This window comes from Taeniopygia guttata, chromosome 30 (genome assembly GCF_048771995.1).
Source record: "Taeniopygia guttata chromosome 30, bTaeGut7.mat, whole genome shotgun sequence".
Classification (NCBI taxonomy): domain Eukaryota; kingdom Metazoa; phylum Chordata; class Aves; order Passeriformes; family Estrildidae; genus Taeniopygia; species Taeniopygia guttata.
This window is the reverse complement of record NC_133055.1, coordinates 3,348,340-3,370,370: the sequence shown is the minus strand read 5'-3', so window position 1 is coordinate 3,370,370 and position 22,031 is coordinate 3,348,340. Positions and strand designations below refer to the sequence as shown.

The 22,031-nt window shown below is 58.7% G+C and overlaps 2 protein-coding genes and 1 long non-coding RNA gene across 3 annotated transcripts in view; 1 reads left to right on the top strand and 2 right to left on the bottom strand.

Moving 5' to 3' along the window:
• Window positions 1-1,578: 1,578 nt before the first annotated feature.
• LOC140680927 (uncharacterized) lies at window positions 1,579-4,318 on the top strand. The gene is made up of 2 exons (XR_012052268.1): window positions 1,579-2,526; window positions 3,614-4,318. It is a non-coding gene; the product is annotated as an uncharacterized lncRNA (long non-coding RNA).
• A 2,011-nt stretch (window positions 4,319-6,329) lies between these two features.
• LOC140680883 (uncharacterized) lies at window positions 6,330-10,300 on the bottom strand. Its single transcript, XM_072919782.1, has 2 exons — window positions 10,050-10,300; window positions 6,330-7,888 (listed from the first exon to the last, which is right to left on the bottom strand). The coding sequence occupies exon 2, from the start codon at window positions 7,872-7,874 to the stop codon at window positions 6,798-6,800; it is 1,077 nt and encodes a 358-aa protein (XP_072775883.1). The 5' UTR covers window positions 7,875-7,888; window positions 10,050-10,300; the 3' UTR covers window positions 6,330-6,797.
• A 1,535-nt stretch (window positions 10,301-11,835) lies between these two features.
• The window catches only part of LOC140680987 (uncharacterized), a 39,927-nt gene continuing 29,731 nt past the window's right edge, over window positions 11,836-22,031 (bottom strand). Inside the window, exon 6 of the mRNA XM_072919892.1 lies at window positions 11,836-13,292. Coding sequence (XP_072775993.1) covers window positions 12,303-13,292 — 990 coding nt within the window. The 3' untranslated portion in view covers window positions 11,836-12,302. The remainder of the gene's footprint in view (window positions 13,293-22,031) is intronic.

Here is a 22,031-nt window from a genome sequence, read left to right as displayed (position 1 = left end):
GGGCCCAGCTGTCCATGAGCCTGTCCAGCACACGCCTGGCACTGGCCAGGGCTCTCACACAGGCCCAGGTGGTCCCTGGGGTGTCCCCGAGGTTGGCCAGGGTCCAGCCCAGGGAGGGGACACGGTAGTGGCACAGGGCGTCCTGGAGGTGAAAGATCAAGGTCCCCACAGCCACCCGCAGGAACTCTGGGGACACGGCCAGCAGCACGTCCCTGTGCGGCCTGGCCACGGTGGCCATCAGTTCTCTCAGGGTGGCCACCAGCTCGCCCAGTGTGGCCACCACGGCCACCATCGCCTCCAGCACCTGGTGGGGGGACGGCTGGGGAGGGGACAGGAGAGGTGTCAGGGGCCTGGTGGCACTTGTGGCCTCCTACAGTGGCCCCTGTGCCCTCCTGTGGTCACGTTTGTCCCCTCCCTGGAGGGCTCTGCTGTCCCCTCTGTCCCTTTTGTCACCCCCTATCCCCCACATTCCCCCCCTGTCCCCTCCTGCCACCCTCCGTCCCCTGTGTTCCTCTCTGCCACCCCCGTGTCCCCTCTGCCACCCCTGTGTTCCCCCTGTCCCCTCTGCCGCCCCTCTGTCCCCTCCAGCCTCCTTCCACCCCCGTGTCCCCCCTGTCCCCTCCCGCCCCCCCGCCAGGATTTTCGCACCTCGCGGGGCTCCATGGCCACTGGGGACACTCCGGGGAGGGGACACGGCCGGGGACAGTTGGGGACACGCGGGAACGCGGCGCAGCTGGAGAGGGGAAACAGGAAGTGGTGACGTCATCGCCCCGGCCCCGCCCCACCTTTGGCCGCTTTTGGGGGATCCTGAGGAGATTTTGGGGGGGTCCTAGGTGAGCTTTGGGGGGTCCCAGGTGAGCTTTCGGGGGTCCCAGGTGAGGGTTTGGGGTGTCCCAGGTGAGGTTTGGGGGGTCCCAGGTGAAGTTTGGGGGGTCCCAGGTGAGAATTCCCAAGGATTTGGGGTTTCCCACCTGCCCAGGTGAGGTCTAGGGGTCCTAGGAGAAGTTTGGGGGTCTCAGGTGAGAATTTTTGGGGTTCCAGGTGAGGTTTGGGGGTCCCAGGTGAGGTTTGTGGGGTCCTGAGGAGATTTTGGAGGGGTGCAGGGGAGCTTTAGGAGGTCCCAGGTGAGAATTCCCAAAGATTTGGGGGTTCCCAGGTGAAAACAGCTCAGGGGGGCTGAGGTGGGAGGGGCTGGGGAGGTTTTGGGGTGTGTCCCATGGGTGGGGGTGGGGCGGTGAGGGAGGGTCCGGGGGAATTTGGGGGGGTGGGAGCAGAAGGACGAACCCCCAGACACTGACCACGCCCTCTTTAGACCCCGCCCCGTGTTTTGGCCCCGCCCCTCGCTGCTGGACACGCCCATCGAGTGCCCCGCCCCCTCAGGCCCCACCCCTCCCAGTTACCAGCTGCGGGTTCTGGCCCCGCCCCCTCCTGAAGCCCCGCCCCAAATGAGCCTTGGCCCCGCCCCCGGATAGATTTTTATCAATGGAAACCAAAAATCGCCACAAATCGACCCAAAAATTCAAACCCAGGGTGCAGGAGTGTGTTCTTTATTCTTTCAGTGTTTGTACACACCCCCCCCCCATCTCACTCCTAACCCCCTTCTCTCCAAGTTGTGAATCTCCCCTCCCCCCGCTTCTTTCCCTGCCCCCTTTCACAGACTGTTTAGTATGTTAGTCCTACCCCAAACTCCTCCCCTGTTATTCCCCTATTGGTTGCTGTTCCTATACCCCTCCCCATAAGTTCTTGTATAAAACATCTGCTCGCCCCCCCCAAGGCGTCTTGGGGCACGCGAAATAAACCGAACCTGTTCACCCCAAGTCCCGTGCCGCCTCCATCTGTCCCCGCGCCGATAACTGGGACTGCAGAGCATTTACAGGGGGACCGGCCGCCCGTTCTCTCCCCCCGCCGCCCAGCACGCCCGCGCTCGGTGGTGTCGCGATGAAAGGGGACTGCAATGCAACAACTGGTAGCAAGAGGATGGTTCCCTCCTTCGTCTTGTAAAACAAACGGGCAAATTCGTGGGGGGCGCCCGCCTCACGGAAGAAGAAGGAGGGAAGAGGAACATCTGCGGTTGTAGAAGCTTTGCCGGACGCTAAGAGGAGCCGAGCGCCGAGCGAAAAGAATTCGGCTCCAGGACCTTTCTTTGTTCTCGCCTCCGCGCGCTCTACCCCACCCCTGCCGAGATCAGACGTCCTGCACTGGGGCAGACGTGCTGCAGGGGCTTTGAAGGGGGGGTAGACCTACCCCAGAACAAAGAGGGCGGTTTGGCAGCGGCTCAAGGGAGCCAGGAGAACAGCTCGTCAGGGGACAGCACCGGAACGAGACTGCCAGAGGCCGATAGTGGCCGAGCCCAAGGCTTTAGGGACGAGTTTTGGGTGCAGCCGAGATCGCTGGACTTGCCTGCAAGTCCCGGGAACACCTAAGCCTCTGGAAGAGCCAAACCGAGAAGGAACGTCCCCAGTTCGGCGCGACTTTTCCACCAAGTCGAGGAGAAGAATCAAGCCATCTCCACCCGGGCCCTAGAGGGTAAGGGGGGCTAAAACGGGGTGGGGTTCATCCCACCAGGTGGCTGGGTTTCCCAGTTTTTTCTTTTTGCGTTTTAACCCTCGCTCGTGCTCAGACGGGAGCTGTATTCTTGCATGCGCCCGGCGGGCGAGTGGGTTTTTCGTTCCTGGGGCAGGGAGGTCCCAGGCACCCCTCACCTAGTCTTTTATGGGGACCCATATTTGATTGCTTTTTCTTCCCCCCGAAAAGTCGTCTTCTCTATCCTTTCCTCCCCAATCTGGGCTGGACGGAGGGGGTAGAAAAGACACAAACGGGACAAATGTTTGAAAGGCGGCATGTTAACTATAGGAGAGTTGGTAAAAGAAGCCCTGTACACCCACGCATTGTGTCAACATCCAGCTGCATCGGGCTCCTCTCCTGTAAATTCCCCTTTTGCTTCTGTGAAGCTCCCCAGACCCCCTTGCCCTCGGATTTTCCTAAACTTTTCCCTATCTTCCCTTGGGGATGGCTGTGGCCAAGCCGCCCCAGGCGCCCTGCCGAGCACTGCTGCCTTCCCTTGGGGATGGTGTTGGCCGCGCCGCCTCTGTGGGGGGGAGCAGTGCACCTGGCACCCCCTTACAAGATGGCGCTGGCCACGCCACTTGGAACCTGTTTTCCCGCCATGATCCTTCTTTTCCGCCCCTGGTTTCCCGCCAGCCCCACCCTCTCCCCAAGGGCCCCGACAATCAAAATTGCCGCGAGGCTAGTCCCTGTGGGGGGGAGGCGGGGTTGGATGTTCTCTAATCCTTCTTCTGGCCCTTCCTCTGGTGGGACGGATCGCTGTCGAGGACCTCCCATCAGGGGACCACCCTTCTTTGAAGATCACTCCCCTTCTCAGGTGGGGGGTCTCCTTTGAGGGAGGGTGGGGCTGAAATCCCAGACCGGAAACCCGCCATTTTGTCTTCCCCCTGAGATGGCGGCACCCTGGTCCACTCCTTACCGATTCCCCTTATCAATCATGACAGTCACTAATCAAGTGATTGTCTGATTCCCCTATCCCATTCCTTAATGCACCCTACCCAATGTTCCCTTTTATTTAATAATCTACTTGTTGGGTTATATTTTATAGAAAGAAAGATCATCCTATTTAGTTTATACCCACGGTATTATGCCCACTCTGGAAATAAAGAATAAAATCAGACAAGCCATGTCGCCGCTCGCTGCTTCAACTCTGCTATACATCTCCAGCGTCGCGACAGCCCAAGTTTCGAATCAGATCAAGCTGTGAATTCTGCTGAATGTTTTACCCCGAATTCAGAATTTGTTTATGTCAATTTTATACACTTTGTATATTAATTTGTTTGATTGTAATTATAATTAATTTGTACTTTTCTGATGTTTTTCAATTTATTTCTGTTTAATAATTTGTAATGTTACTATATGATTTTGTTGTATTTTACATATGAAGTTTATATTGTTTATATGCAGTATTAATTTGTTTAAACGTCAGGATTCTCCTTTCTTTTGTAAAAAGAAAAAGAGGGAGATGCGGGAGTGTGTTCTTTATTCTTTCAGTGTCTGTACACACCCCCTCCCCCATCTCACTCCTAACCCCCTTCTCTCCAAGATGTGAATCTCCCCTCCCCCCGCTTCTTTCCCTGCCCCCTTTCACAGACTGTTTAGTATGTTAGTCCTACCCCAAACTCCTCCCCTGTTATTCCCCTATTGGTTGCTGTTCCTATACCCCTCCCCATAAGTTCTTGTATAAAACATCTGCTCGCCCCCCCCAAGGCGTCTTGGGGCACGTGAAATAAACCGAACCTGTTCACCCCAAGTCCCGTGCCGCCTCCATCTGTCCCCGTGCCGATAACTGGGACTGCAGAGCATTTACAGGGGGACCGGCCGCCCGTTCTCTCCCCCTGCCGCCCAGCACGCCCGCGCTCGGGGTGTCGCGGTGAGAGGGGACCGCAACGCAACACTATTTGATCCCAGTTCCATATTTGATCCCTATCTCTAGTTGATCCCAGTCCCTATTTGATCCCAGTCCAGTTTATCCCAGTCTCTAGGATCTCAATCTGTAGGATCCCAATCTCTAGTTGATCCCAGTCCATATTTGATCCCAATCTCTTGTTTATCCCAGTCCCTCTTTGATCCCAGTCCATATTTGATCCCAGTCCCTAATTTATCCCAGACTATATTTGATCCCAGTCCCTAGTTGATCCCAGTCCCTCTTTTATCCCAGTCCCTCTTTTATCCCAGACTATATTTGATCCCTGTCCATATTTGATCCCAGTCCCGATTTTATCCCTGACTATATTTGATCCCACTCCGTATTTGATCCCAGTCCCTAGTTGATCCCAGTCCATATTGCGAGGATGCTGGACTCCAGGACGCTTTGGGTGGGTGGAGACGAGGATCTCTGGAGGCTGCCCTTAGAATATCTGGTTTATTAGAGAGGGTGAAAGGCCCTGCTTGGAGTCACCAGACCTGACCCGTGGCAGGCCCGAGGGCGTGGGGGAAGGGAGAGGCAAGGGGTAGAGGGAGATAAGAGAGGATCCCAAGAGGATGTTCCAGGAGAGGGGCAGTTCCAAGAGAAGGGAAGTTCCAAGAGAGCGTCTGGCTCCTCAGGGACTCCTTGTCAGGGGCTTCAAGGTGGGCTGGAACAAGACTCAGGCCAATGGGGTCACAGACTCCTGATGCTTCAGGGGAGGGTTACAGGTGTGGGATGAACCGTACATTGGGGTGAGATCCAACAGTCCATTTGACCCTTGGACCTACCTGTAGGTAAGGGCATTGTTCAACCAGAAGGGGGGATTGTCTTCATCCTGGCTGTACAATTGTGTTCTACTTTTCGAGTAACTACGGTTTGGTATGTCACAACTTGTTACCATCTCAGTCTCTGTATTTTCTAAACCTTTTGCCAGGCAGTCATATTTATAAGGCTTTCCTATTTGAGCTTCCCCAAGACATGATCCCAGGCCATATGATCCCAGTCCATATCTGATCCCAGTCCCAATTTTATCCCAGTCTATATTTGATCCCAGTCCACAGGATCCCAATCCACATCAGATCCCAGTCTCTATTTGACCACAGTCCGTAGTTGATCCAGGTCTCCAGTTGATCCAAGTCCATATGATCTCAGTCCCAATTTGATCCCAGTCTGTAGGATCCCAGTCCCTATTTTATCCGAGTCCCTTGTTGATACCAGTCCATAGGATCCCAGTCCATATTTGATCCTTGTCCGTATTTGATCCCAGTTCAGTTCATTCCAGTCTGTAGGGCCCCAGTCCCTAATTGATCCCAGTCCTTAGTTGATCCTAGACCACAGGATCTCAGTGCATATTTGATCCCAATCTCTTGTTGATCCCAGTCTATATGGCCCTGCACACATTCCAGAGGTCTGGAATTTCAGCTCCCAGCCAGGAAAAGACATTCCCTTTGCCCTCGAAGGCAAAGCTCTTGAGAAGGGGCTGAAAGCCAAGTGGAGCAAAATCCTACAGAGACATTTCACTGCTGGCCTCCATAACTTCAGCTCCTGAACTAAGAATTAAAATAATAATTGGGAAATAAAATAATTAAAAAATCAGGGTTGGGTCATTGGGGGCAGAGGGGGCAATTAAATTAGAGGAGGATTCAATTAAATCAGAGGAGGATCTTTGGTGGTCCCTGAGGAAATTAAATTGGGGGAGGGTCTTTGGAGGTCCCTGGCTCAAGGCAGACACAGAGAGAGAAACAGAGCAGGCAAAGCGAGGTGGGAGGGAAAGGAGGACACAAACACAATCAGCTGAGAAGGTGGTGCCCTGAAAAACAGAACTGCCACAGACTGGAGATGAACAGCAAAGAAATCACTAAGTCTGAAAGTTTTATTTGCTATCAAATACATCCCAGCCACCCAGACCCACACAATCCCCATCTCACCGCTCCAACCTGGGATCCCACTTCTCCCAATCTCCTCCCAAACCCATCTCACCCTGGCAGATGTGGATTCGAGTGAGTTTGGTGTGGGATTGGTTTTTTTTGAGTTGGGAACAAACAATTTGAGGTGGGATTGAGGCTCTGTGGGTTAAAATTCATTTGTTGTCAGTGGGATGTGAGTGGTTTTGAGGTGAAAGATCGATCCCTCTTGGCTTTTGGAGAGCAGAGAGATTGAGAAGAGAAAAACATGCAGGTCAACACAAAAGGAGAAGCAGCCAGGTGTGTTCCCAACATGGATGACAGGGAATGTGGGTCACCAGGGCTGTGCCCAATGTGGGTCCTCCAGTGGGGGATGGAGTTTAGCTCTTCTCGCACTCGGGGCACTCACAGGGCTTCCCTTACCGGTGCCTCCGTTGGTGTTCGGTCAAGTGAGAGTTCCTTGAGAATCTCTTCCCACACTCCCCACACTCGTAGGGCCTCTCCCCTGTGTGGATGCGGCGATGCTGGATGAGGGTGGAGTTGAACCTGAATCCCTTCCCGCAGTTGGGGCAGCAGAAGGGCCTCTCCTCCCTGTGAACTCGATAGTGCCGGAGGAGACAGGAGCTGGTCTGAAACCTCTTCCCACACTCAGAACACTCGTAGGGCCTCTCCCCAGTGTGGATCCTCTGGTGCATGATCAGGCTGGAGCTCTGGCTGAAGCTCTTCCCACACTCAGAACAATTGTAGGGCCTCTCACCAGTGTGGATGCGGCGATGTCTGATGAGTTTTGAGTTTTCCCTGAATCCCTTCCCACAGTCGGGGCAGCAGAAGGGCCTCTCCTCTGTGTGAACCCGATAGTGCTTGAGGAGATCGGAGCTGGTCTGAAACCTCTTCTCACACTTGGAACACTCGTAGGGCCTCTCCCCAGTGTGGATCCTCTGGTGCACGATCAGGTGGGAGCTCCGGCTGAAGCTCTTCCCACACTCAGAACAATTGTAGGGCCTCTCCCTAGTGTGGATGCGCCGGTGCGTGGTGAGGTTGGAGTTCTTCCTGAATCCCTTCCCGCAGACAGGGCAGCAGAAGGGCCTCTCCTCTGTGTGAACCAGATAGTGCAGGAGGAGACAGGAGCTGGTTTGAAACCTTTTCCCACACTTGGAACACTGGCAGGGCCTCTCCTCAGTGTGGATCCTCTGGTGCTTGATCAGGCTGGAGCTGTGGCTGAAGCTCTTCCCACACTCCGAGCACTTGTGGGGCTTCTCCCCATCATGAGACTGCTCAGGGACCCCCAGCTCCGAGCTCTGGCTCCATCTCCGGCCGCCTCCCCGGCCCAGGGTGGGTCTTTCCCCCTCAGATCCCCGTGATCTGCGTTTGCAGCCCCTTCTCGTGCGGGATCTCCGGGGCTTTTCCTCCCCGTCGGGTTCCTGTGCCGTGGAGCCGCTCAAAACGGCCTCTTCCACCAGGTTCTGCCGCGGGGATTTGTCCTCCCTGCTCTCCATCCTCAGCTCCTGCCCTGGGGGAGGAAGGACAAGGAGAGGCTCTTCCTCTTCCTCGAAGCCTCCCAGGGGCTGGGAATGGGAAATCCTGGTTTGGGGAAAAAAGGGGATGAGCACGTTGAGTTTGAATCTCCCTCTGTCCCAGTCCATCCCTAGAAGTCCCTGGCCACCTGGGCTCCATAAAAACCTCCCAAACACCCTGAAAAAGCCTCCCAGGAGTTCCCCGTCCCTGCTCCCTCCACTTTGCGGTTCGGGGCTCCCCCCTGTCCCAGCTGCTGGGGTCACGCTTTGATTGGGGGTCCCCCTTCTCCTCGCTGCCCACCCTCCCCAGGCTGCCGGGAGTCCCAGCAATCCCAAAAGCTCCCCCCTCTTGGCTCTCCCCATTCAGGGGTGCCGGGGCTGTTTGGGCTCCCGGGCTCCCTTCTCCCCTTCTTCCCTGCTCTGGGCTGCAGGGGGTCCAAGGAGTCCCCCCAAGGGGCCTTTTCCGCTCAGCTTTGCAGTTCTTCCTTCTCCAAACATCTCCCCAAAAAACCCAACCCAGGCACCCCCCAGGAGATCTGGCCCGAGCTCCCCCTCCCCGCTCACCTGCGGGATGGGGGGCGATGATCCCACAGGTGGAGGCTGCAAATTCAGGCAGGGCTGACCGCGCGCTTCTCTCTGCTCTGCTCCATCCGCCTTTCAACCTCCTCTTCCTCTTCCTGCCGCCCCTCCTCTTCCATCCCCTCTCCTCCTGCTCCTCCTCCCTAAGCCCACATCCCGCTCCTCCTCCATCCCTGCCCTTCCATCCCTCCTCCTCCTCCTCCTGCCCCTCGTTATCCCCACCTCCTTCTCCTCTTCCATCCCTCCCCTTCCATACCCCCTCCTCCTCCTCCTCCCCATCCCCACCTCCCGCTCCTCCTTCATCCCTGCCCTTCCCTCCCTCCTCCTCCTCCCCCAGCAGCAGCGACACCCTCGGTTCCCGTTCCCGCAGCCCCGGCAGCCCGCGGCAGGAGCGGGGATGGAGCCGGGACAGGTCGGGATGGGCAGCGCGGGGCTCTCGGCTGCTCCCAGCCGCTGTTCCAGGGGGGAACCCGGCCCGGGCCAAAGGAGAGGCAAACTGGGGAAACTGGGGGCTGCACATCCAAACTGGGGCTGCCTGGGGACCCTGCCTGGGCACTGCCGGCCCTTGGGGCTCCTCTGGGACATCCGGGAGGGGGGAACGCACAGAGGGCTGGGGGATGCCAGGAGTGGCTGCACTGGGAGGGACTGGGACTGTGCTGGCTTTGTCCTGACACCATACTGGGATCATACTGGGAGGGACTGGGACTGTGCTGGCTTTGTCCTGACACCATACTGGGATCATACTGGGAGGGACTGGGACTGGGCTGCTTTTGTGCTGACACCATACTGGGATCATACTGGGAGGGACTGGGATGGAACTGGTTAGTACTGGGATGAACTGGGATGGACTGGGAGGGACTGGGATGAACTGGGGATGGGGTTTGGGGTTACTGGGATGAACTGGGAGTTACTGGTTTGCACTGGGATGAACTGGGAGGGACTGGGAGGGACTGGGATGAACTGGGGATGGGGTTTGGGGTTACTGGGATGAACTGGGAGTTACTGGTTTGGGGTTTAGGGTTAGTGGGAGGGGATTGGGATGGACTGGGATGAACTGGGAGTTACTGGTTTGGGGTTTGGGGTTACTGGGAGGGGATTGGGATGGACTGGGATGAACTGGGAGTTACTGGTTTGGGGTTACTGGGAGGGGATTGGGATGGACTGGGATGAACTGGGAGTTACTGGGATGGACTGGGGCCATACTGGGATGAACTGGGAGGGACTGGGAAGCCAAACTGGGCAAACTGGGAGAGACTGGGAAGCCAAACTGGGCAAACTGGGAGGGACTGGGATCGTACTGGGAGGGACTGGGAACGGGAACTGAGCAAGCTGGGAGTTACTGGGAGGGAACCGGGAGGTTACTGGGATGAACTGGGAGTTACTGGAGCGTTACTGGGATGGACTGGGAGGGGATTTGGGCTCACTGGGATGAACTGGGGCCATACTGGGTCGTTACTAGTTTGAACTGGGAGGAACTGGGAGCTCCGGGGGGGGGGGGCGGAGCTCGCTCCGGGCCGGTTCCATTCCCACCCGCGGGGGGATGTGGCGGGGGGGGGGGGGAAGGAGCCGTTCCCTCACCATTTCCTCAGCTGGGCGCGGCGCGCTGCGGGACCTGCGGGCGGCAGCGGAGCTCGGGGCGGATCCCGGCGCTGATCCCGGTGATCCCGGCGGGATCCGCTCCCCCTTTCCCCGATCCCGGCACCCACCGGAGCGGCGGCTGTGGCGGGCGCTGCCGGGAATGGCGGCGGCTGTGGCGGGCGCGGGGCATGCCGGGATACACCGAGGCAAACGGCGCGGCGCCATGTTGTCGCGCCGCGCGGCTCGCTTTACGGCGGGGTGGCGAGGTGAGGGTGTCGCGAAGCGGCTGGCGAGGTTTGCTTTACGGCGGTGTGGCGGGGAACATCTGGAGAACATCTGGAAACGGTTGGGAACGGCTGGGAACGGCCCCACAGGAGCTCCAGAGGAGCTCTATCCAGAGGCACCTGGGAGCCTTCAGCAATCCAGCCAGCAACGCACAGGCAGGAGGACGCGAATGGCGCTTCCTGCCTGGGACAGGGCTTGTGGCAGCAAAGGCCTGTGCCAAAGCACTCCGGCAGCTGCAGCGGGAGGCAGGAGAGCTGGCAGCTCCGTGTCCGTGTGTCCCCATGTCCGTGTGTCCCCGTGTCCGTGTGTCCCCGTGTCCGTGTGTCCCGTGTCTGTGTGTCCCATGTCCGTGTGTCCCCGTGTCCCTGTGTCCCCGTGTCCCTGTGTCCCCGTGTCCATGTGTCCCGTGTCTGTGTGTCCCATGTCCGTGTGTCCCCGTGTCCATGTGTCCCCGTGTCCTTGTGTCCCCGTGTCCCTGTGTCCGTGTGTCCCCTTGTCCGTGTGTCCCTGTGTCCGTGTGTCCCCGTGTCCGTGTGTCCCCGTTTCCATGTGTCCCCGTGTATGTGTGTCCCGTGTCCGTGTCTCCCCGTGTCCGTGTGTCCCGTGTCCGTGTGTCCGCTGCCCGCTCGCCCCCGTGCCCAGCCCTGCGCTCCCTGGGGCAGCCCCTGAGCCTGTCCCAACACGGGAACTTTGCCCTGTTCAGCCCAGACCTGGCTTGCTTTGCTTGCTTCTGCTTTTGCCTTTGCTTCCTAGTAAGGTTACCTAAGCAGTCCAATTCTTTCCCTGGACTGTTTTTTTTCCTTTCCTCTTCCGGAATACCATCCAACCTGCTCCGGACTGGGATCTGGGAAACACTGAGGAGCACCGAGATCCTGCATTTTGTGATCTGCAGCAGCCATCCCCAGTGCTGGAGAGCTGCTCTCTAACCCCACCGCCTTCTGCTCCCTCATCCCTCATCTTCCATCGCTCCTCCTCCTCCTCCTGTGTCCCGTCCCCTCCTGCCTGTCCTCCTTTATCCTTTCCCTTCCATCCCCCCTCCTCCTCCTACTTCTGCCCCTCGCTATCCCCACCTCCTTCTCCTCTTCCATCCCTCCTCCTCCTCCTCCTCCCGCTCCTCCTTCATCCCTCCCCCTCCTCCTCCCCGGCAGCGCTGGGAGGGACTGGGCTCTACCGGAATCCTACTGGGATCCTACTGGGAGTGACTGGGACTGTACTGGTATCATACTGGGATCATACTGGAACCATACTGGGATCGAATGGGACTGTACTGGCTTTGCACAGACACCATAGTGCCCCACACAATCCCCGCTCCCGAAGGCCGAACCGTGAGGGGAAAGGGGCGAGGAAAGGGCGGGACCGTGAGGGGAAAGGGGCGAGGAAAGGGCGGGACCGTGAGGGGAAAGGGGCGGCTCAGGCCAAGGGCGGAACTGTGAGGGGACGCTCTGTGAGGCGGCGCTCTGCAAACAGAACTGCCATGGACTGGAGATGAACGGCAAAGAAATACTAACTCTGAAAGTTTTACTTGCTATCAAATACATCCCAGCCACCCAGACCCACACAATCCCCATCTCACCATTCCAAATTGGGATCCCACTTCTCCCGATCTCCTCCCAAACACATCTCAGCGTGGCAGCTGTGGATTCGAGTGAGTTGAAGTGGGATTAAGTTATTTTTGAGGTGGGAACAAGCAATTTGAGGTGGGATTGAGGCTCTGTGGGTTAAAATTCAGTTGTTTTCAGTGGGATGTGAGTGGTTTTGAGGTGAAAGATCGATCCCTCTTGGCTTTTGGAGTGCAGAGAGTTTGAGAAGAGAAAAAAATAAAGGTCAACACTAAAGGAGAAGCAGCCAGGTGTGTTCCCAACATGGATGACAGGGAATGTGGGTCACCAAGGCTGTGCCCAATGTGGGTCCTCCAGTGGGGGATGGAGTTTAGCTCTTCTCGCACTCGGGGCACTCGCAGGGCTTCCCTTACCGGTGCCTCCGTTGGTGTTTGGTCAAGTGAGAGTTCCTTGAGAATCTCTTCCCACACCGGGGACACTCGTAGGGCCTCTCCCCTGTGTGGATGCGCTGGTGCCTGAGGAGGTGGGAGTTTTCCCTGAATCCCTTCCCGCAGTCGGGGCAGCGGAAGGGCCGCTCCTCTGTGTGAACCCGATAGTGCTGGTGGAGATGGGAGCTGGTCTGAAACCCCTTCCCACACTTGGAACACTCGTAGGGCCTCTCCCCAGTGTGGGTCCTCTGGTGCTGGATCAGGCTGGAGCTCCGGCTGAAGCTCTTCCCACACTCCCCACACTCGTAGGGCCTTTCTCTGGTGTGGATGCGGCGATGCTGGATGAGGGTGGAGTTGTCCCTGAATCCCTTCCCGCAATCGGGGCAGCGGAAGGGCCTCTCCTCCATGTGAACCCGATAGTGCCGGAGGAGACAGGAGCTGGTCTGAAACCTCTTCCCACACTTGGAACACTCGTAGGGTCTCTCCCCAGTGTGGATCCTCTGGTGCACGATCAGGCTGGAGCTCTGGCTGAAGCCCTTCCCACACTCCCCACACTCGTAGGGCCTCTCCCCAGTGTGGGTCCTCTGGTGCAGAATCAGCTCGGACCTCGTCCTGAAGCTCTTCCCACACTCCGAGCACTTGTGGGGCTTCTCCCCATCATGGAGCTGCTCAGGGACCCCCAGCTCTGAGCTCTGGCTCCATCTCCGGCTGCCTCCCCGGCCCAGGGTGGGTCTTTCCCCCTCAGATCCCCGTGATCTGCGTTTGCAGCCCCTCCTCGTGCGGGATCTCCGGGGCATTTCCTCCCTGTCGGGTTCCTGCACTGTGGAGCGGCTCAAAACGGCCTCTTCCACCAGGTTCTGCCGCGGGGATTTGTCCTCCCTGCTCTCCATCCTCAGCTCCTGCCCTGGGGGAGGAAGGACAAGGAGAGGCTCTTCCTCTTCCTCGCAGCCTCCCAGGGGCTGGGAATGGGAAATCCTGGTTTGGGGAAAACAAGGGATGAGCACGTTGAGTTTGAAGCTCCCTCTGTCCCAGTCCATCCCTAGAAGTCCCTGGCCACCTGGGCTCCATAAAAACCTCCCAAACACCGAGATCCAGCCCTGAAAAAGCGTCCCAGGAGTTCCCCGTCCCTGCTCCCTCCCCTTTGCTGTTCGAGGCTCCCCCCTGTCCCAGCTGCTGGGGTCACGCTTGGATTGGGGGTCCCCCTTCTCCTCGCTGCCCACCCTCCCCAGGCTGCCGGGAGTCCCAGCAATCCCAAAAGCTCCCCCCTCTTGGCTCTCCCCATTGAGGAGTGCCGGGGCTGTTTGGGCTCCCGGGCTCCCTTCTCCCCTTCTTCCCTGCTCTGGGCTGCCGGGGCTCCAAGGAGTCCCATCAAGGGGCCTTTTCCGCTCAGCTTCGCAGTTCTTCCTTCTCAAAACATCTCCCCAAAAAACCCAACCCAGGCACCCCCCAGGAGACCTGGCCCGAGCTCCCCCTCTCCGCTCACTTGTGGGATGGGGGGCGATGATCCCACAGGTGGGGGCTGCGAATTCAGGCAGGGCTGCCCGCGCGCTTCTCTCTGCTCTGCTCCATCCGCCTTTCAACCTCCTCTTCCTCTTCCTGACGCCCCTCCTCTTCCATCCCCCCTCCTCCTCCTCCTCCCTAAGCCCACCTCCCGCTCCTCCTTCATCCCTGCCCTTCCCTCCCTCCTCCTCCTCCCCCAGCAGCAGCGACACCCTCGGTTCCCGTTCCCGCAGCCCCGGCAGCCCGCGGCAGGAGCGGGGATGGAGCCGGGACAGGTCGGGATGGGCAGCGCGGGGCTCTCGGCTGCTCCCAGCCGCTGTTCCAGGGGGGAACCCGGCCCGGGCCAAAGGAGAGGCAAACTGGGGAAACTGGGGGCTGCACATCCAAACTGGGGCTGCCTGGGGACCCTGCCTGGGCACTGCTGGCAACTGGGTCTCCTCTCAGGAGATCAGGAGGGGGGAACGCAGAGAGGGCTCGGGGATGCCAGGAGTGGCAGCACTGGGAAGGACTGGTTTGTACTGGGATTGTACTGGAATCATACTGGGAGCAGCTGGGCCCATGCCAGGGCAGACTGCAGTCACCCCGAGGGAGACTGGGATCGTACTGGGATCATACTGACACAGAGTAGGAGCCTACGGGGGCCAACTGAGACCATGCTGGGGGCAAATGGGATATACTGGGAGTGACTGGGAGCAGCTGTGAGCAAATGAGATCATGCTAGGAGCAACTGGGAGGAACTGGGAGTCACTGGGTGCCTGCTGGGGATGACTGGAAACGACTGGGCTTATACTGGGATCATGCTGGAGGTGACTGGGATCATACTGGCAGTGAGTGCCACGACACTGAGGCTGACTGGGAGCAGTTGTGAGCAAATGGGATCGCGCTGGAAGGAACTGGGAGTGAGTGGGAATATGCTGGAAGGAACTGGGGGACACTGTGAGAGACTGGGAGGGACAGTGAGGGTGAAAGGGGCAACTGGAACCATGTGGAGCACAACTGGTTCATATTGGCACTGACTGGGAGCACACTGGCGTCATCTCTGGATCATACTGGGAGGGACTGGACTAATACTGGGAGTGTCTGAGAGTGACTGGGAACACACCATGCACAGGATCCCTGTACTGGGGGTGACTGGGAGCAACTTGGAGCACTCTGGGAGCAAATTGCATCATACTGGGATTGACTGGGTTGATGTAGCTGGAGGCAACTGGGACCATACTGCGAGTGATTGGAAGTTACTGGGATTATACTGGGACCATACTGGGAGTGCTGGCATGTGACAAGGATCATACCGGAGGTTACTGGGCTCATACTGGTGATGAAAGGGAGCAACTGGGATCCCACTTTGGGCTATTGGGAGCAACTGAGAAAAACTGGGATCATGCTGCAAGCAAACTGGAGGAATTGGGAATGACTGGATGCAGGCTGGAGACAACTGGGACATACTGGGCATGACTGAGATCATACTGGGATAACAAGCACCTTACTGGGATCACTGGGAGTGTCTGGGAATGACCACAGAGATGCTGAAGGCAACTGGGATTTACTGGGGATGTCTGTAACCTTACTGGGGTGACTGGGAACACACTGGGAACAACGGGGACCATGCTGGGGAGAACTGAGAGCGAGTGGAAGTGAGTGGGTCTGCACTGGGGACAACTGGGCATGACTGGGACCATGCTGGGAGCAACTGGGATCATATGGGGAGTGATGGGGTTGATACAAGGGACAACTGGGGGCAACTGGGATCACACTGGGGAGAACAGGAAGCAACTGAAAGCATGCTGGGGGCAGCTGGGATCCTACTGGATCTTACTTGGAGCAACTGGGATCAGGCAGGAAGCAATTGAGGACAACTGGAGTGACTGGGAACATGGTGGGAGCAACTGGGATACACTGGGAGAGACTGAAACCACAGTGGGGGTAAATGGGAACAACTGGAACCACAGTGGATGACAATGGGAGCAGCTGTGCCCATGCTGGATTCATACTGGGATCCTACTGGAACTGGCTGGCATCATACTGGGAATGACTGGAAGTGTGCTGGCTGTGACTGGAACCATGCTGGAGGTGACTGGGAGCAACTGGGCCCACACTGGGAGTGACAGGGAGTCATTCTGGGCAGGGCTGGAATCATGCTGGGAGTGACTGGAACCATACTGGGGGGGACTGGGTGCAGCTGGGATCATCCCGGGAGCCACTGGGATTCCAGCAGGTGTGAATGGATCCTGGCTGGGGGTCACTGGGAGCTACTGGGCCCATGTTGGGAGGGAAATCTGGACACATTGGAAGCAACTGGGACCAACTGGAAGGTACTGGAACCGTGCTGAGGGGACTGAGACCACAAATGGGGAAAATGGGTTCATACTGGGAGTGACTGGGACCACACTTTGGGCAACTGCCAGAAACTGGGATCATGCTGGAGGCAACTGGGAGTAACTGGGAAAGACTGGGATCATTCTGAGGTCACCAGAACCTTACTGGGCCAACTGGAATACACTGGGAGTGTCTGTGACCATACTGGGGGGACTGGAACCACACTGGGAACAGCTGGGACCATGCTGGGGACAGCTGAGAGTGAGTGGGACCATGCTGAGTGGGACTGGGACTATTCTAGGGACACCTGGGATCATACTGGGAGGAACTGGGAACAACTGCAACTATTCTGGCAGCAACTGGGATCATACTGGGATCACAGTGGGAGCAGCCGGGTCCATGCTGGGTGAGACTGGGAGGAGCCGGTCCATGGAGGGTGACAGGAATCATACTGGGATTGACTGGGAGTGGCTGTGAACAACTGGAATCATGCTGAAAGTAACTGGGAGGAAGTGGGAGGGACTGGGAGTATGCTGGGAGTGACTGGGATATACTGGGAGAGACTGGGAGTCATAGGGATCATACTGGTGGTTACTGGGGTCATGTTGGCATTGACAGGGAGCAGCTGGGATCACACTGGGGGGCACTGGCATCATACTGGGAGTGACTGGGATCATACTGGGATTACAGTGGGTGCCAAGGGACCCTGACTGGGGGTTACTGGGAGCTGCCAGGCCCATGCTGGGAGCCAAATGCACACACACTGAGAGCAACTGGGAGCAACTGGGAATGACAGGAGTCATGCAGGTGACAACTGGGATGTACTGGCAGTGACTGGGATAAAACTGGGGGCAGCTGAACCATGCTGAGGTAACTGGGAGTGCCTGGCAAAGACTCTGGGAATGTTCCAGGCAACTGGGATGTACTGGGAGTACCTAAGAACATGCAGGTGGTGACTGGGACCACACTGGGAGCCACTGGGAATGTGCTGGGGGCAACTGGGACCATGCTGGGGGCAAGTGTGAGTGACTGGGGCCCTGCTGGGGCAGACTGGGATCATACTGGACTCATATTGGGATCATACTGGGAGTGACTGGGACTATACTAGGAGCAACTGGGAGAAGTGGGAACACACCCGAGAAAAGTGGGAGCAACTGGGACTTGCTGGGGGCAAATAGCATCATAATGGGGAATGACTGAGAATGACTGGGCTCATACTGGGAGAAACAGGGATCCTGCAGGGAGTGAGGGGAAGTGACCAGGCTGATACTGGGACTGACTGGGCTCATCCTGGGAGTGCCCAGGAAACTGGAAGCACACAGGGGTAGGAACTGGGCACCTGCTGGGAGCAGCCCCTGGCGGCCCCGCTACCCCCGAACCCCTTTCCCGGCCATGCCGCCCCTCCAGCCCCAGCACCCCCATTGCCGGGTGCCGGCACTGCCAGGGGTCCCCCCTCTCGGGGTCCCCGCTGGGGCTCCTGGGGCTCTCCTCTCTCTGCGCTCCCGCCCAGGGAAGCCGCGGCTCTCCCGGGGCTCCCCAAATCCGGGGTCCCCCCGCCGCTCCCGCCGCTCCCGCGCGGTCCCCACGCGGCCCCGGCAGAGCTCGGAGGGCCCGGCCGGGAAGCCCAACCCGCACCGCGGGGGGACCCGCATCCCCCCGGCCCCGCCGGGGCTCTGCCGCCACCCGCACCGGGACCCCCCAAAAACACCTCCCGGGGACCCCCGATGTCCCCCCGAGGGCAGCTGCGGCTCGGCCTTGGAGCCCCGCCAGCTCCAAACATCCCCCCAAAAACCCCAAACCCAGGGAGCCCCGGGATATTTGGGGCCAGCTCCCCCTCCCCGGGCACCTGCGGGATGGGGGCGACGCTCCCGGGGTGCTGCGAGTTCAGGCAGAGCCGGAGCCCCGCGGTTCATCCTCCCCGCTCCTCCTGCTGCTCCCGCTGCCGCTCCGCCTCTTCCTCCCTCCTCCTCCTCCTCCTCCCCGCAGCCGCGGGAGGGGCGGGGATGGAGCCGGGACAGGTCGGAACGCAGAGAGGGGTGGGGGGATGCCAGGAGTGACTGGGCTGTACTGGGATCATACTGGGAGCAGCTCCTGGGTGACTGATCCTACTGGGATCATACTGGGATCATACTGGGAGTGAGGAGGAGCAGCGCGGTGGCTCCAGCGCTGGGGCTGGGGGCGCTCCTGGCGGGCGAGGGGGGAGTGGGACCCCGGCACCGGGACCCTGAATCGCCATTGCCGGCACCGGGACCCCCCCCTGCTCCCCTTATCCTGCACAGGAACCCCCCTGAATCCCCCATTTCCGGACATCAAGGCCCTCTGCTCCCCTTTTCCCTGCTCCCAGCCTCTAGATTTCCCGTGTGCCTGATCCTGGAACACCTTGGACCCCCATTCCTGCCTTTCCCAGCCCCCAGCCCCACCTTTGTGCAAAGCCAGAGACCCTCTGAACTCCCCCTTCCCGAACATCCCGGGTGTCCCCACCCTGGTACCCCTTTTTGGGAAACCCTGGACTCCCCTTTCCTGGGCTCAAGGACCCCTGGAACTCCCTTCTACCTCTCCATCCCTGCCCCCCCCCATTTCCGTGACCCTGAGACCCCCCTGCGCCCCCATTCCTGAGAACCAAGACACCCTTTTACCCCTTTGCCCGGCACTGAGACCCCCCCCGCACCCCCTTATCTGGCACCAATTCAACATGTTCCCATCCCACACCTCTCCCAACCCCCAGTCCCACCCTTTTCCCTGACCTGGGACCCCTGGGCCCCCATTCCTGCCTTTCCCAGCCCCCAGCCCCTCCTTTCCTCACACTCAGGAGCCCTGGCACCCCCTTTCCTGGGCACAGGATTCCCTGGACACCCCATCCCAGCTCTCCCAGTCCCTGCACCCCCTTTCCTTGGCTCTCAGCCCCTGAACCTCCTTCCCAGCTCTGCCAACTCTTCATGTTCCCCTTTTCCTTGGCCTGTGGCCCCCCCTGGAACCCCAAACTCTCACTTTCAGCCCCCTCAGCTCCCCCAAATCTCTGTGTCCCCCCAGTTCTCCACTCCCTGCAGTTCCTGGAAGTGGTGCTGTCAGACCCTGGCCCGGGGGTCCCCCAGTCCTTGATTGTGGGGGACGTGGACGGGACCCACTGCGAGCGCTGCGGCAGTGAGCGGGGCCGGATGGAGGCACAGACACCGGGGATGGGGGCAGGAGCTGAGCTGGGATATTGGGACAGCCAGAGCTGGGATTTTGGGATAGCCAGAGCTGGGATATTGGGACAGCCAGAGCTGGGATATTGGGATAGCCAGACCCAGCTCAAGGACAGGAACTGGCCCGTGGCTGACAGTGACCTGGAGACGGGGCCGGTACAACCAGAGCAGGTGGAGTGGGGGGAGCCGGGGGCTGGGCTGGGATCTGTGGGAATGGAGGACTCTGAGGGGCTGGGATGGGATCTCTGGGGATGGGGGGGATCTGTGGGGCTTGGATGGGAATCCAGGGAGCTCCAAGGGGCTCCCTGGGGCTGGGACACGACTCCATGGGTCTGTTCTCTCCTCGTTCCCAGGTCTCCACACAGTGCAGGGGGTTTCCAGCTGTGACCTCCTGTCCAACAGAGCATCCATGGATCCCACCAGTACGGCTACGAGGGCTGGGATTTCATCTCCTTCCAGCTGGGATCCGGGAGCTTTGCAGTGTCCAACAGTGCTGTCTGGATATCCCAGAGGTGCTGGGAATCCAGAGGGGTCATGGTGGAGCAGATGAAGCATTACCTGGGCCACACCTGTGTGGAAAGGCCCCCAAAATACATCAGATATGGTCGGGAGGCTCTGGAGCACAAAGGTGGGTGTAGGAGGGGAAGGGCAATTCCTATGAGAACGGGGGATTCAGGAATGGGGGACTTGGGAATGAAGGAATTCCATGGGGAATTGATAACCAATCCAATGAGAGTAGTGCAATGAGAAGTAATCCCTGCTGGGATTCCATGGGACATCGATCCCAGAGCAGTGCAATGAGAAGTAATCCCTGTGGCGATTCCATGGGACATTGATCCCAATCCTTTGCCCAGGCCGGCTCTGCTGTGCCCGTGGCAGCACCAGGGGAGTGCCCTGTCCCTGCCCTGAGCCCAGCAGGAGCCTTTCCTTGGGTGTTCCGTGCCCTGCCCGGGGCAGGAGGGCACTGCCGGAGCGGCTTTGGTGGCCCCGGGCACCCGGCTGGGCTGCAGCCACTGCAGGGGCTCCTGGGGAATGTTCCAGAGCAGAGCTGAAAGCAAACAGCAGTTTCTGGAGGGGATTCTGCCCCTGGGCCTGTGCTGGGAGCCCAAGGGCAACAGCCCAAAGTGCTGGGGCTCAGTGTCCCTTGGCCAGGCCGTATTCCCTGGCTGTGCCCTGTCCCTCTGATATGCCCTGTCCCTGTCCCCTGTCCCTCAGCAGTCCCCTGTCCCTGTGCCCTGTCCCTGTGCCCTGTCCCTGTCCCCTGTCCCTCAGCTGTCCCCTGTCCCTTGGCTGTGTGGGGCCAGGGGTGGCAGCAGGACCCGTGGCAGCCTTGGGGGAGAACAACCCTGAGCCCCAGCTGGGCCAGTTCCCCCAGCTCCCCCCAGGCCACTCCCAGCATGGGCCCTGTGGCTCCCAGTCACCCCCAGTATGGTCTCACTCACTTCCAGTTACACTCAGTGTGATCCCAGTATCATCCCGGTCACTCCCAGTGTGATCCCAGCATGATCCCAGCATGTTCCCAGGTGTTCCCATTCACCCCTATAATAGTTCCAGGCACTCCCAGTATGGTTCCAGTCCTTCCCAGTATGATCCCAGTATGAACCCAGTCACTCTCATTATAGAACCATTTGCCCCCAGTAAGGTCCCAGTCACTCCAAGTCACCCAGTATGATTCCAGTCATTCCCAGTATGATTCCAGTCACTCCCAGATAGTCCCAGTATTATTGCAGTAACTTCCTTTATGGTTCCTCTGTGATCCCAGTCACTCCTGGTTAATGCTGCCTGGGGTCCCAGGGGTCCATCTGACCCCCGGGCTGCCGCTGCCGTGGGTGTCCGGATAGCGCTGCGCTGTCAGGCTCAGCCTGTCTGGGTCCCTCGGCTCAGCTCCCAGCCACAGGCAACTTAGCGAGCACCTCTGGAGTGATTTCAGCTCTGTGAGTTCAGTTCTCAGTTATTTCTCTCTGTGCTGGTTTAATGTTTTTGCTGGGGTTACCCAAACACTGTGGCAGGCTGTGGGCTAATCCAGCCGAAGGCACACGGTACGGTGAGGAGCATCCAGGCAGCAGTGAGGACAGCACCAACAGAGACAATTTTCATCTTTGGACAGGGATGGGGCTTTTAATAGGGAATATTCAGGCAAAACTTGTCTGATTTTCAGGAGGTCTTGTGTTCAACTCAGAGGAGTTCTTGTCACTGTTTGTGGGAGTCGTGTTTGCAGTGCCTAGGTATGGTTTCATGTTTTTTCCTGGGTACCATCTTGGACCAGATGGTAGTAGAACACACACATACCCTCTACCCCAAGTTATCAGCTGGAAAGGCCCAGAAATTTGATGTGTTTCTGGGTCTTTCACTAGCACTGGTGGTTTCTCAGTGAGCTTTGCTTGGGTGGTGTTTGCAAAGTGGCAAAGTATTGGCGGGTCAGGCTCCGATGTTGTGGTTCTGGTGCCCACAGGTGAGGAATGGCAGCCCCAGGCTCAGAGCCAGTCAGAAAGCCAAGCAAGTGAGAGCAGAGGGAGGGCACCCTTCCAGTCTCTCTTGGGCATGGCCTCAAAACAGCCCCTGCTGCTTCTTCCTCCGCCTGTGTTTGGGCTGTGCTGGCGGCAGAGGCAGCCAGGCTGTGCTCTGCCTTCCAGAGCCTGTTGGGAGCGGGCATGAAAAGCGCTGTGTGCACAGCGGAGAGGCCTGGAAGGTGCTGGCAAGAGCGTCCTG

Bases quoted from the DNA above. Each gene is read 5' to 3' on its own strand.
- LOC140680883 (XM_072919782.1), bottom strand. From the start codon at position 7,874: ATGGAGAGCAGGGAGGACAAATCCCCGCGGCAGAACCTGGTGGAAGAG.